The sequence below is a fragment of the Ctenopharyngodon idella genome, chromosome 8, assembly GCF_019924925.1.
Source record: "Ctenopharyngodon idella isolate HZGC_01 chromosome 8, HZGC01, whole genome shotgun sequence".
Taxonomy (NCBI): Eukaryota; Metazoa; Chordata; class Actinopteri; order Cypriniformes; family Xenocyprididae; genus Ctenopharyngodon; species Ctenopharyngodon idella.
This window is the reverse complement of record NC_067227.1, coordinates 21,626,057-21,641,636: the sequence shown is the minus strand read 5'-3', so window position 1 is coordinate 21,641,636 and position 15,580 is coordinate 21,626,057. Positions and strand designations below refer to the sequence as shown.

At 38.6% G+C, this 15,580-nt stretch overlaps 1 protein-coding gene across 1 annotated transcript in view; it reads left to right on the top strand.

Annotated features, from left to right (window-relative positions):
* The first annotated feature begins 4,804 nt into the window (after positions 1-4,804).
* nol4la (nucleolar protein 4-like a) overlaps positions 4,805-15,580 on the top strand; it is a 51,931-nt gene continuing 41,155 nt past the window's right edge. The window contains exon 1 of the mRNA XM_051902370.1: positions 4,805-5,392. Within this exon, the coding sequence (XP_051758330.1) occupies positions 5,051-5,392 (342 nt within the window). The 5' untranslated portion in view covers positions 4,805-5,050. The remainder of the gene's footprint in view (positions 5,393-15,580) is intronic.

Genomic DNA, 15,580 nt, shown 5'->3' with positions numbered 1-15,580 from the left:
TCAAAGGTATAGTTCATCCAAAAATAAAATTCTATCATAAAGTTGTAACAAACTTTATACTTTCCACCTTGTGGAACACGAAGGAAGATATTCTGAAGAAGGTGAAAGTTAATTGGGTCCAAATCAACATTGGATCCTACTGACTTTAATTGCATGGACATAAAAAACACAGAGGCATTTTAAAAAATATCATCTTCAGGTATCTTCAAATCATATGGTTTGAAACAGCGGGGTGAGTAAATGATGACAGAAGTCTCCAAGGCTTCCCCTTAATTTATACACAGTCAGAGTGCATCCCACTAAACATCTCAGAACCAGGATGAGACTACATCTCCTGCTTGACACTAATCACCACAGTTAGAGAGCCAGGCTTGACGGTGTAGGGCCGAGATGAGTCATGTGACCCTTTGAGGGACCAGAAAGGGGGAGATATTGCTTCTCCCTGGCCTCCCTCCCTCCTCCCATTCTAAATGACAGGGTTATGGAGACGATTGCTGAAGGTTCATCATTGTCCTCCTGCAAAGGGGGAAGGGGAGAGTATTAAGGGGGGTTTAATTATGAAGCGAGGGGCTTATTAACAATGTGAAATGATAAACCCCCTCCCAATGCAAATGCACGCACCCCCTCCTCCTTTGCATCCCACCAGCTGATCCTGATGTAATTCGGGCCGCAGGGTGTTCCGGCACCAATCTAATGGGGCAAAGGTCAAAAAAGTCAAAAGGTCTTAAAAAGGACAGAAGAGAGATTTTGTGCTGCACAGATACAGTCATCATTATATTTACATGAAGTCGCCCTTGTTAACGTCAGCTTATTTCTTGCTGTTTCCATAGCTTGTTATGTTTATTATGTAAATCTATATTCACCCAGACATATAACTGGATACTCTGCATGAGTGCAGGAGGATGCTTTGGAAGGAGAGAAAACTGAAGTGATCGACGGCAAGGAAGAAAAGGATGGAAAGAAACTGAGGTAAAGGAGGACAAAAAGGAATGAAGATGTTTTAAGAGAGAGAAATGAAGGGAAGAGAGGGGGAGATTAAAAGAAAAAGGGTGACTGTTTTTTTCCCAAGCTAAGTTCTAAGCTAATGCGCAGCTTTAGTTACACCCACCCTGAGCCGGCAAATATAAGCAGCAGTGCACACATACAAAACGGCAGCCTCCTCTGCACTGGCACCGTAATCCCTTCTTCCCATTCACTTCTGCACACACACGCTCTCAATGGGAGTGAGATACACCCTTTGTTGCTGTAACAGAAACCTGGCATGCTGAAGCCAAAGGCTGGTGGTGCGCACTGTGTGTGTGGCCAGAACGAAGAGTGAAACACAGAAAGGGAATGACACAGAAACATAAACTCATAGAAAAACACGCAAAAGGACAAAAATAAGAGCGTTCGCTTCAGTGCCAGTACGTTTAATCATAGCCAGAAGGCATGATGTCGAAATGTTAGGGTAAGCTCTGCTTTTAACCTCCCTGCCTGTCAGCGATTAGTCATGTGAGCTGATCTGCTAACTCAGAAAGAATTCTCTGGCCCAAAACAGACCAATCACGGGCCGGACCTGGAATTCGCACGTCTCTGTCCAGAGTTTGGTCAAAATGATGAAACTAAGAGAAATGTGCTTAGGTGAAAATTCACACCTGAAGAGCACATTGCAGTGAGAGTTTACGTCCAGAGGTGTACACCAGTATGGTTACAGTTATGTTCATTTTTGATTATGATAAAAGAAATAGGCTACCAAAATAATTTCATTTTAAGGGGGAAATTGCTGCCCAAAACACATGTATTGAATATATTTGAAGGATCAACAACAAAACATAAACCTAACTTTGTGTTACATTTTTAACTTTTTTTTAAATGACATTTTTAATTGTCTTATACAAATACAAATAAATAAAAAATATATGTTTGACTTCAAACATAAGCTCAAAATTTGCAATCAAAGCTTTATAGGAAAGCCTGTCAATATGTACCTTAATAAGTCAATATGGTAATTGTGGAAAAACTATCTTTTTTAAAAGGTGTGACTCGTGACATGAGGAAAAAAAGGTAAAACAAAGGTAAATAGGAGGTAAATTTAAAAACAAGGGCAGGTGTTTGAGACCAAAATGTTCAGAAAATCTTTTAGTTGTCCCTCATTTATGTTTTTTTTTTTAATCTATATATTTTCTGTCTGTGGGTTTATAATATTTCTATAAAAAAGTAATGTCCCATAAGCAATAAGTAATAATAATAATAATAATAATTTACTTTATAACTGCATATAAAATGATTATAAAATACACAGTCAAATAAAAATGTAAAAAATATAGCTGGCTTAAATTATTAATAGCAAATAAATGTCTAATTTCAAAGTTTGTTATCTTACTAAATCACTCTAACTTATGTATCTTTTTCATAATTGGCTTGATATAGTTACTAATTAGCTAACTTTAACATTTATGTCTCCTTCATGACACTTCAAGGTGTTTGAAAGATCAAGTAATTAGTTGTACGTGCCCACACGTTGCTATATTCTGACATTGTTTATCATTTTACACGCATTACTGTTGCACACCAATGAAAAAAAATTTCTCAAACACCTCTGTACAATTTTTCTGTCTTATTAAAAATAATATATTTCTTCTGAGAAAAGTAAAATAATGAGAAGATGACTAAATAAAAAAGATGGATTTAAATACATTTTCCTCAAAAAAACCAATTTCATCTAAATTTAGCCTTAGCTAGTGATGTTAATTGGTTTGTTAATATATTTTCTAACTAAAGAGATGCACATCTGGGACAGATACGCAGGGATGTGCCAATCAAAGAGGATTTAGTGCTGTCAGTCAAACATTTTATTGGAACTGACTAGTCAATACTAGCTGCTGGGCAAAATGAACATGGTATTTAAACAAGGTGGAATACCCCTTTAAGAATCAGAGAACATCAAAGGGACACATTCCTGTCAGCTTCATCCATTGAATCCCAGACCTTTTGACAGAACTCCGGAGCTCAGGGAGGATTCTGAAATGCTGAAGTGATTCCAGACCCAGGGAAACCTTTTAGAACTCTGAACAGGTTCTAGGACTGAGAGAAGATTCTGGAGTCAGGCAATGCAGTCTGGATGGGGCAGATACAGGCGGCCTGTTCTGCTTCTTCAGCTGCTGGAGCTGAGCTGCTGTCATAGCAACAGCAGCCGACATCACCAGCAGTCCCAGCATGGTCCTCGACACAGCCCCGGAGCACTCACACTACTGACTGCACAGAGAAAGAGAGGATGCTCACATACCAGCACTCACACACACAAACACAATGCAACTAATATGTACACATACATGACCAAGCATGAGCACTCTGTCACAGAGTGTATTAGAAATGAACAGACCAAATACACACATGGAACCTGACATCAGAGGACACTGAACCACACTTGAAAACACACGTCATAAGCAGTTATACATAGGCTACAGTGTATATATATATATATATATATATATAGGATATATCCTATAATAGCCACAGCATTCAGCAAAGATTCAAACTGTCCTGAAAAACATGGGAAATTATCACAAATATCAATCCATATTAATATTCACAGTTGTGCAATGTGCTGACAGGTGTCCAAGAGTTAATTACAATGTTACTTTGTCAACAGAGCACCATGCTCAATTTACCTGAAATTAATCAATCTTTGTAAAATTTACTGAAAACAATGTGAATAGAGAAAAACACCTTTGTGTTTTCTGGTAATTTTTCCCTGTACATCCTCTGTATCAAGTACATTATTATAAATGAATAGTGAATAAAGTGGATTTTACTGCCTATAACATTTTGTTTATTATAGTTGTTTATTATAGATTGAGAAGATTATCAATGGGTAGGCTACTGTAACATTATAAAATACCACCAAACCACCACACTGCTCAAAAAATTAAGACAAAAGGTTACCAATTGGTATTGTTGTTTTGTAATCACTATTATTTTACAAGAGAACAAAAACATTTTAACTATATTGATGTATTTGCCCATTTATTGTATTTTTTATTGTATTGTTTTGTTGTATATTGTATTTTATTCAATATATTTCAATAGGGATGTTTTTACTAATGTTGACTAGTAGAAATGTCAAGTCGGTCCTTTTCCTCTTTTGTCTGAATAGGAAAATGTTCTCTTTATTGCGACACTAGCTACTGCCTACCCGCTTTGTAACCACCGCTGCACCGTCTACTTCCTGAAAAAAAAAAAGATAGAAAGAAAACAGTCTACTACTTCGTTAAGGCTGCTTTTTATCTCATTCTGAGCCACGGCAGACGTTTCTGTCAAAAAACTACCAGCAGATATTAAATCTTGAAGATTATAAACGAGAAATGTCAATTTGGGACGGTCTCTAGCGTGGCTTCAGCAGTGCACGCGCAGGTCCGATTCAAACAGGTGGAAAGAGTGGGACAGCGCGTGACGGCGGCTCGTGAAGGCAGCGTTTTTTGTTTTGTTTTGTTTGAAACATCAGTATTAAATTAATTCGAATAATTCGTTTTTGCTAAGGATTCTCACGCCCGTATGACATCAACAGGCTTGTGTCATATCCCGTATTAGAACGCTCGCGCCGGTCGTTTAAAAAGTGGGCCGTTAAAGTCTGTCACCGCGAGCTCTTTTTATCCCTTCCTGGAGCCAGGAAGGTTTGCGTGTTTTTTACGTTTACTGTATCGACCCTCGGGGTTTTTCCCACTTACACTGGTCCTCGAGCTGTTTACGCACAGGTGGGAGATACCCGCTTGGTAGGACGGCCCCCTCTCTCAGTTCCTCAGCGGATGATGTGTGCAAGTGACATTTGCCGTTGCGGTTTGGGACAGTAAGCGAGGCGTCTCTGCAAACAGGTGTGCGACTGCCCGAACAGGCAGACGTAATACGACTTTTTTTCGTCTTGTTTAGCGGAGGTGGACCTCCAGCACCGGTGTCGAAGCGATCCATCCTCGTAGCGGGACAGGGAGAGGAGGGGGAGTCTTCTATAATTTTCAGGCGTTGTAGTTGCATTTGGTCGTTCAAATAGGGGCACGCGGCTCACAAAGAGGAAGGAATGGCAACTAAGAAACCATGCGCGGATTTAACAAAAAGGAGCCGAAGTCCCGTCGTGCTGGAGGCAGAGATGTTCAGCGAATTTCAGGACTGGTGTCTCCGGACTTACGGAGACTCGGGTAAAACAAAGACCGTCACGCGCCGAAAATACAACAAAATCATGCAGACCCTGCTTCAGAACGAGGAGTCCGACGCTGTCTATGTCGACAACAGCCACATCAACGCCAAATTCAAATTCTGGGTGAAGTCCAAAGGCTTTCAGGTCGGCAGCAACATCTTGGGCGAGCACAACAAGAAAGAGCCATCGGGGAAGCCCGTCCTGTACGTCCCTGTCAAGTCAACGGTAAAGTGCTTTTTTTCCACTTGATAATATGTGAGTGAACTGTGTTTGTGTGAATGTGATTGTGGGACTTCAACTCTCAATATGGTTCTGCCGATGCTTTAGACCTTCCTCAATATGCTTCGGGACAGCGCTCGTTTGATTCCACCTACGCGCAACCCACATTGCTGTGCGCAACTTTTCAATCTTACACCTCGGGTTGACCGAGCATATTCATCCCTCACCCCAACCGGGCAGAACAGCCTTACTCTGAGAGCTGGCTGCCATAGCAACGCCGGTCCCTCTTAGCAATAACGGCAGTGTAGTAATGGTATCTGACGAATTGGCATGACGTTGTCCTGCTGACGGGATCGGGATGTCACAGAAAATCACAACGTGGCCCGTTTTTCCATCCCAGCAAATCATGATAATGTTGATTGAGACAACGCGATTTTATTCACTTTGGTTTTTGTCACTGGACGATTCGATTCGAGGCGGGAGCGCGAGTGTGGTGAGCTCGTGTACCCAATTGCTGGGGATGCCGGGGCGCAGAGGGGCGCGAGAGTTTTCCCGAGGGTCTAACGACATGGTGGACGTTAAAAAACAGCTATTTTGATGTAAATTAATCGGTATGTTCCGGTAAATCTATGTTTGGGGGACTTCAGCTGCTCTCGCGGACCACTTGAGGGTCTCGCGCACCATCCTCCTGTGGGCATCTCAGGCACTGACGCTCGCGCGCTCGCCGATCAATGTGTCATTTAGAGCGACATTAAACAAACATTAAACACTTAATTAAAAAACAGAGTACTTTGAGCAGGTATAATGTAAAATGCGCAACTATTTCACTATAGTGCCTCGTACATTTTTATTCTGGTGAGGGAGAGCACTTGCATTGTTCTGTACCGGATGAGGGCGGAGCGGACGGTTGGCACCCGTTGCTCTGGTAACCTACCTGTTCTGCTCTACAATGCTCGCGTTTTTTCACACATCCCAGGACTATGACAGAATCCATCATTAGAAAGACAACCAGAGCAAAATTTCATTTAGAATCAATTTGATGCCTTAGGAATGGACAAAAAATCTGCACCCTAAGGATGCGCGAGGATGTTGCTATTTATTTTTTTCCGATGCATAAAGGTATTTGGTCACGAAGCTTATTTAAAGCCCCAGTCTGGCCAATAATAGTTTTAATAACAGTTTAATAAACATGAATGGTTATCACGACCTATAATTACAGAAGGGGTTTGTGTTTTTATGAAATCAGAATATTTATATAAAAATGACTAAATTTAATGTAGTGTAAAGGCTGGGATATACATGCAAGTGACTGTTTTCTTGAACACTAGGAGGTCCTCGACTACCACTGGTGCATTATGCCATTCAGAGTGTCATGAACAAGACACCATTTTGAGTATTGCCCTCAAGGGGTCCCACCAACAGACCTTTGTCTGCCATCCAAGAGGGACTGACTCCCCAGAGACTGGCACACCTCAGCCTGAGAAAAATAAGCACTTAAATTAGGAACAATGGTGACAAGACTGTTTTAATGAGTATTTTAATGGCTGTTCATACTTGTTTCGCTATTCACATAAAATCCCAGTTGTCTGACTGTGCATTTAAAAACACAACAAGGATCTGTGATCATGCAGATGGGAGCCACCAAGTGAGCCTTTTGATCACTTTGTACAAAAAAAGTATAATTTTACATTTTTTTTAAAAAATAACCAAAGCTAAATCAGCGTCGATTAATCCTTGTTAGTAGATAATTGCTATGCAACCATTTGACAGCTCCTAACAGGCAGCTCCCAGCGTGCTTTTAATTTATAAGACTGTGTTAAGAAGAAATGAGGCAGAACTCTGAACATAGTAACGTCTCCCGCCACAGTTAACCCTTCACACAGATGTGTGGGTTTAACTACCCAAAGGACGTCCAGTGAGCCTGTGGCAATTACAGATCCTCTATCCATAAATTGCTCCTGTAATGGAATGAATGGGCAAGTCAGATGTGAAAGTGAAGTTCATGATTACACATATGAATTACTTGTTGAGAAATACGGCCCTCCCCCCAGAATGCACGCACATTTCTCCACCCACCACTTTCTCTCTCTTTCTCTGAGAACATATGGCTGATCTGAGGTCTGTATACACTGGCATTCACTATCATTATTTAACAGCTCTCTAATACTGTGTTTGTTTTACACTTCATCAGTCATTCTGTCCCCTCTGTGCATCCTAATTTAGCCTTCTGTCACTGCATGACATATACACTACATCTCATATATGATCTGTCAGTCACACAGATAAACAGTTCTGTCATATGGGGGAGGTTATCTGGCCTATGGCCATATATATATATATATATATATATAGAGTGAATTCAGGATGATTGGGACACTTTTTGCCATTGAGATGACTGGGAAAAAGTGTCCCAATCAACCTGAATTCATATATATATATATATATATATATATATGTATATATTAGGGCTGTCAAGTGATTACAATTAATCTAATTAATTACATGATGTGCTGATTAATTAATGTAATAAGTCACAAATTAATCGCAAATAAAATTTGGCTGAGAAATTACCCCCAAAAGATAATTTAAAGTCATTATTGTGTTAAATCAGAAAATCAAATAGATATTGTAAAAAGTAGTTTTAGAAGTAAATATTTTATTTGATTCAACATAGAATTTATTACACATAAACTTTTAGGCTGAAACAGCCATGATTTTTTCAGAACACACCTAATGGCTCTCTTTATGAATGGGCCATTGAATCATTGGTTCACCCAATTGATTAACTCAAAACGTGGATTCATTCAGAAACGAAACACCGCTGTGTGTTGCTCGGAACAGTTCTGCTCTGGCTTTATAGGTTATATTTTCATTTAAAACAATTCAGCAAAACAGACAATATTGTGTGTAAAATATATCACAATATTAACTTCTTATATATTGAACTGTTGTATAAAATCAATATCACATTTACACTCGTGTTGTTTCATATATATCATATATCATATAGGCCTATATATGAGACAAAAATTCATACAGGGGCATTTTTGCTATATCATCACGTAGTGAGTTGTTGCCCTGCATCATGTTCATCACCAATCAACTGTATGAAATGTAAGATAAATTACATTAAATGCATTAAATGTGTTAAATTATTTTAACACATTATTTTTCCATAATTAATTAATTAAATGAATGCAGTAAATTGAGATCTCTTATATATATATATATATATATATATATATATATATATATATACACACACACAATCATATACATATTTTTTTTCTTTTTCTTTTTTTTTCTTTTATATAGTGCTTTACTATGTAGTACTGTACACCCACAGCGCTTTACAGTCATATCAGGGGGTCTCTCCTCAACCACCACCAGTGTGCAGCATCCACTTGGATGATGCCAGCAGCCACAGTACGACGGCGCCAGTGTGCTCACCACACACCAGCTATAGGTGGAGAGGAGAGAGAGTGATAGAGTCAATTGAGTGGATGGGGATTACTTGGATGCCATGATTGATAAGGGCCAATGAAGGGAATTTGGCCAGGACACACCCCTACTTTTTTTTTTTTTTACGAAAAGGGCCATGGGAATTTTGATGACCACAGAGAGTCACGACCTCAGTTTAACATCTCATCCGAAGGACATAATCATTGCCCATGTCAGCCTAAGTTTATCTATGCTTTTTAGTACTTTTTTAAACAAAATTTAATGACTATTTTCAAACAGGTTTTTCAAACACTAAAAAGATATCCCCACCCAACTCATGCCATTGGTTGAGCCACTGTTAATGCACCAAGACTGTAGATTTTATTTTAAAATTATTTATTAATTTAATGATTACAAATTAATATGAAACTATACAATTATTAATTAAAGGCACAGTATGTAAGTTTCACCGCTAGACGTTGCTTATTCAGAGCAATAATAAAGACATAGCTTGACAACACAGTGATGAAGCGTGGAATAATGGGAGTTGTCATGTTCACCTCCACAGCTGTTTTTCGCTTTATGGGGTTATCTTTGGAGACAGAACCTGCAGCAAATGATAATGAATAATTGTGGTCTATCAAGAATGTGCAAAACAAACACCTGTGGCTTGCTATATGCAGAGATCGTATAACACAGTGTTAGAGCTTTGACACTACAACTACTACTTAAAAATTTTTCAGGAAGTGCACTGTTTTTCCATGGTTTCTACCGACAGCTGAGGGTAGGGGTGATATGACGCCATTGGCAGGTGACAAAATGATGACACGGGTCGTGGTTAAAATTTTGGATTTCTCTGGATTTAAACATTGTTGGAAACATTTGGGATAATGTAAGTACACATGTCAACAAAATATATTGCAATGTTCTAGTGGTTTTTGGATAATTTAATGCTTTAATACCTTTAATTAATTAATTAATACCTTTAATTAAATTATTTATTTTTAAACAAAATATCAACATTTTATTATAATTAATAAAAATAAAACACTATCCCTGAGTTGTTCCCATCAGCGCTATTATCTCATCAAGGACTGGAACAGCTCTATGTACACACACACACACACACACACACACACACATATATATATATATATATATATATATATATAATGCTTCTTGTTATTTCTAAGCTATTTTACACTATGACCTCAAAATTACAAATTGGCAGTAACTAAAATATGAAACATAACAGCTTTCAATATAAAGGGCAATGAATCCAAGCAACTGAGGTCACTTCATTTCATACCCACCCTGCCATACTCTTGACCAATCAGCATGCCACAATGTGTCCAAGAACAAGGAAGTGCAACCATTCACACACGTACACACTAAGTGTGTTCACATCAGTGTTATCATCTCATTAAGGACTGGAACAGTAGGGGATCCTTCCCAACCTGCTCTATGTACGCAAATTAGACAACAAACAAAGAAAGAAGAACAAACAAAACAGAGCAGAATAATAAGAGGAACAGAGGCAATGGGGACCTTTTTACAGTAATAGGATACAGAAAAAAGTGGCACAATATATCCGTGCTTCCATTTAGCACTATACGTGTAGCTAATTGTTTTCATCATGTAAAAGTTTGTTTTTTTAAATACAGCAGGTTGAAAAGAGGATATTTGATCTAGAACTGACATATTCATTGAGGTTAGTTTGTGTATATGTGCACATTTCTTTTACAATTTTTAATTCCTAGTTCTACTTGTACTTCCTGCTTCCATTTTTGTCTTAAGATATAGCGTAAGGGAGACCACACTGTCGCTTATCAGTCACATTCAGTCTTTTCTCTTTATCATCAGCAATAAACACAAAATTGACTTCACCTAGAGTGCTCCCTGCCAGCTTCCATCTGAACATTCTCCTCTCCATCTTCCACTTTTACCCCCCCACCCCACCCCCCATGTGAGCAGTGTCTTCCCTTTTACCTCCCCCTGGGTGGCAGGGCTGCAGGGTGCCATGGTGTGGGTTAGAGCCCCAGTGCAGTGTGGGATGCAGAAGAGTGGCAGAGGGCCTCTCAGATGCAGCTTTATCCTGTGTGGTTTTAAGAGAGTTACACTATGTGGACGAAGAAGAGAGAAAGAGAAGTGAAAAAGCCACTAATAGCATATAAGTTGAACGGCCCATGCTCTTCTGTCTGCGCACATATCATTCATAAAGCTATTAAATATGTATCTGTTGTGTCACAGGCCCACTGTAGCCTTTGTTTCATGAGAGTGGTGCTCAATTCAGCTGCAGGGTATCACAAGCTCGCTCTGCTCTCTGTCTGTCAAACTCATTCTCTGTGTTGCTTTAATATTCTCTCTCTCGCTCTCTCTTGATCTTCTGCTGTTTTTATTTGTTGCTCTCTTTCTAGTGAGGGGGAGTAACTTCATTTATCACCTGTTATGTCCTGTGGCTAACATTGGGAGCAAAAACACGCTCACATGCAGTAAAACACGCAATATCATATTTAGTTGCAACCACAGATTCACAGGTGTTTAGATTTTAAGATTTTTGCTTGCCCAATCAGGTTACTCATTCAGGGTTTACTTGCCCTGCCAACAGTTTCACTGACCCTGTCACAAGAATTTAGAAATTTTATTTTTAGTAATATATTTAATGTGCATATACACTACCATTGAAAAGTTTGTTTTTGAAAGTGGTCAAAGCACCTTTCAAGGATGCATTATATTGTTAAAAAGTGACAGTAAATTAATTTATAGTGTTACAAAAGATTTCTGTTACTGTTCTTTTACACTTTGTATTCATCAAAGAATCCTGAAAAAATGTATCACAGTTTCCACAAAAATATTAAGCAGCACAACTGTTTTTGGTATTGATAATATTGTTTCATGAGCACCAAATCAGCATATTTGAATGATTTCTGAAGGATCATGTGAGTCTGAAGACTGGAGTAATGACTTCTGCAAATTCAGATTTGCCATCAGAATACATTATATATTAAAATAGAAAATAGTTATTCTAATTTGTAATAATATTTCACAATATTACTGTTTTTATTGTATTTTGATCAAATAAACGCAGCCTTTGTGAGCATAAGAGACTTCTTTCAAAAACATTTTAAAAAATCTTACAGATCCCGAACTTTTCAACAGTATATGCTTATGCTCAGTTTTTAAATGTTTTTAAACCCAGTTTTTAAATGTTATATTTTTATGTTTTTTAAGCAATCACCAATTTTTGTGTTATATATTTATATGTTAAGTTTTCATTTTTAAAAAAAATACAAAATTTACTACAAATAATTTATTAGAGCTTTAAATTATAATAATAGTCAACTAAAAACCTAATTAATTATTTTGAGTGTTTTTTTCGTAGAGAAAAGTTTGCAATTTTATGAAATATAAAAGTATCAGAGATTATAAATTATACTAACAGCTACACTATATTGCCAAAAGTTTTGGGACGCCTGCCTTTATGTGCACATGAACTTTAATGACATCCCATTTTTAATCCGTAGGGTTTAATATGGAGTTGGCCCACCCTTTGCAGCTATAACAGCTTCAACTCTTCTGGGAAGGCTTTCCACAAGGTTTAGGAGTGTGTTTATGGGAATTTTTGACCATTCTTCTAGAAGCACATTTGTGAGATCAGGCACTGATGTTGGCGAGAAGGCCTGGCTCACAGTCTTCGCTCTAATTCATCCCAAAGGTGTTCTGTCGGGTTGAGGTCAGGACAGTCAAGTTCCTCCACACCAAACTCGCTCATCCATGTCTTTATGGACCTTGTTTTGTGTACTGGTGCGCAGTCATGTTGAAACAGGAAGGGGCCATCCCCAAACTGTTCCCACAAAGTTGGGAGTATGAAATTGTCCAAAATGTCTTGGTATGCTGAAGCATTAAGAGTTCCTTTCACTGGAACTAAGGGGCCAAGCCCAACCCCTGAAAAACAACCCCACACCATAATCCCCCCTCCACCAAACTTTACACTTGGCACAATGTAGTCAGGCAAGTACCGTTCTCCTGGCAACCGGCAAACTCAGACTCGTCCAGCAGATTTCCAGACAGAGAAGCGTGATTCGTCACTCCAGAGAACACGTCTCCACTGCTCTAGAGTCCAGCGGTGGCGTGCTTTACACCACTGCATCCGATGCTTTGCATTGCACTTAGTGATGTAAGGCTTGGATGCAGCTGCTCAGCCATGTAAACCCACTCCATGAAGCTCTCGATGCACTGTTCTTGAGCTAATCTGAAGGCCACATGAAGTTTGGAGGTCTGTAGCTATTGACTCTGCGGAAAGTTGGCGACTTCTGCGCACTGTGCGCCTCAGCATGGGCTGACCCCGCTCTTTGATTTTATGTGGCCTACCACTTCATGGCTGAGTTGATGTTGTTCCCAATTGCTTCCGCTTTGTTATGATACCACTAACAGTTGACCGTGGAATATTTAGTAGTGAGGAAATTTCACAAATGGACTTATTGCACAGGTGGCAACCTATCACGGTACCCCGCTTGAATTCACTGAGCTCCTGAGAGCGACCCATTCTTTCACAAATGTTTGTAGAAGCAGTCTGCATGCCTATGAATTGGAACACCTGAATTCAATGATTTGGAGGGGTGCCCCAATACTTATGGCAATATAGTGTATATAATATCATTTTATTCAAGCTATAAATTCATACAGATGCTTCTGACAACATAATGTACAAAACATTACTGATTTATTTGATGCTTCCTGTTCATTCTTGTAATTTTGATAAAGCCATCTAGTTACCAACAACTCAGTAATGGCACATCAACCATTTCAAAACGCTCTTACACTATAGCCCTGGTTCATCAATAGTCGTTTATTGTAAAACCTCCTTTAAAATGCTTCTCAGAGTCTACTGCATTTGCACCAAATGCTGACAGTAACAGATATACGACAGCTCACTGTAAGACTTCACACTGCTCTCCTATCCTTCGCACACTCGTTTTTTTCCCCTTCATCTATGTCTCTGTTGATTTTCAGAAACTGATGAAGAGTCCAGCGAGAGAGAGACTTTTTAAAGATTTTTCTTATTAAGGGGGCAAAGGAGAAGAAACGATGCTGCAAGATTTTAAGTGAGGGAAATGATTGCTTTCTGTTGCTATGCCAACGGAAACAGAAATATCCTCATTGCTGTGTATGTGTGTGTGACAGAGTGAAGGTTTAGCCAGTGTTCTGCAGTATGGGCCTATGGCAAGACAACCATGAGCATATTCTTACTTTCTGAGCTGGGGGAAATCTCCTGGTCAAGCATTCGCGATTTACTCAATCCATCATATCTACTGAGGGATGATAGAGATGCTACAAAAGCGTACAGGTGTTTCAGAAAACCTTTGGCATCTTACATCATACCTATTACCTAATATGACTTATCTGTTGAGAAGATTGGATGTCAGATGAGTGAATTTTAAGTATAAAATTAAAAGAAAAAGAGACATTTATACAATTTGCATGGCCAAGATTAAATTAAATGTTTATGATTTTGTTAATCATTTTGCACACAGAGTTACCGAGTAATACAATTGCTAAGTAATTATTAATTTAAAATATGTATTTTAAGAAAAGCAAGAGCTACATTATACGTTGAAAATAATAATTTCTCAATATTAATCAATTATTATTTTGATGAACCGACATTGATTCTTAAATCCCAAGAATTGATATTTTGGTCTATGCGGTTTTCACTTGATGCATGAACAAAACTTTATTTTTAGCGCACACTATCCAATAAATATTGCCATCCAGTAAATCACAAGTTGGAGTTTTGTGCATCCGAAGATTCAGTCTCTCTAAGGGTATGTTTACACGACAACGATATGCTTAAAACGGAGACGTTTTCCTTTGAGTTTTCCACTTACATGCGACACCATTATCAAAATGATCCCCATTCAGACGAATCTGTGAAAATGATAAAAAAACGCTGTATTCTGCTGGCAGGCCATTAGATGGTGATGAAACACTATAGACTGAACATGTAATGCGCATGTGCATGACGTCATTGTCTTCACAGATTCGCGTTTTTGTTGTTTACACGGAGACCGTTTAAAAAAATGGCCATTACCACAACTGAACTTCAGGCTTCATAAATCCTCAGCGATTGTACACACTGCAAAGACAGTAACGATGGTGTTGATTTTACCATATCAATTCAAGCGCGAGTCCTATGATGAAACATTGGAAGAACTAGTTATTCAACCCGAACCTCCATCACAAGGACGACTTGAGCAGGACGTTTCTCAGTGATATGCTACTGCTATTCAATTTGTCATACATTATGAGATGTTGCAACTGTAATTCCTCACCATCCGCATTAACAAGTGTATGTCCATCAACAAACCGATGTGTATATTTCTAATTTATTGTGCTGCACATGTAGGAATGTATCAATAATGTTAGCCGAGCTCTAATGTGACTGTAAAACAAATCCATCCTTCATCATTACTCAAAGTAGTAAGAACAACAGACAATCTGCATTAATGGACACAATTTTGGGTAAACAGTGGCCCCACGGCTGATTAGTAAGACAGTAATAACGTGAGACCCACTCAATATAAAACACAAAATTACGTATTTTGAACACCCGGTATATACATCAATAATTAATCATGCTATCAGGTTGTGATTTTGAGGAGCAAGGTGGTCCAAATAAAGTGGGTACTGTCCCATCTTTAATGGATAAGCATTTTGTAAATCCCATTTAGACTTCACGGAGATTTAAGAAGC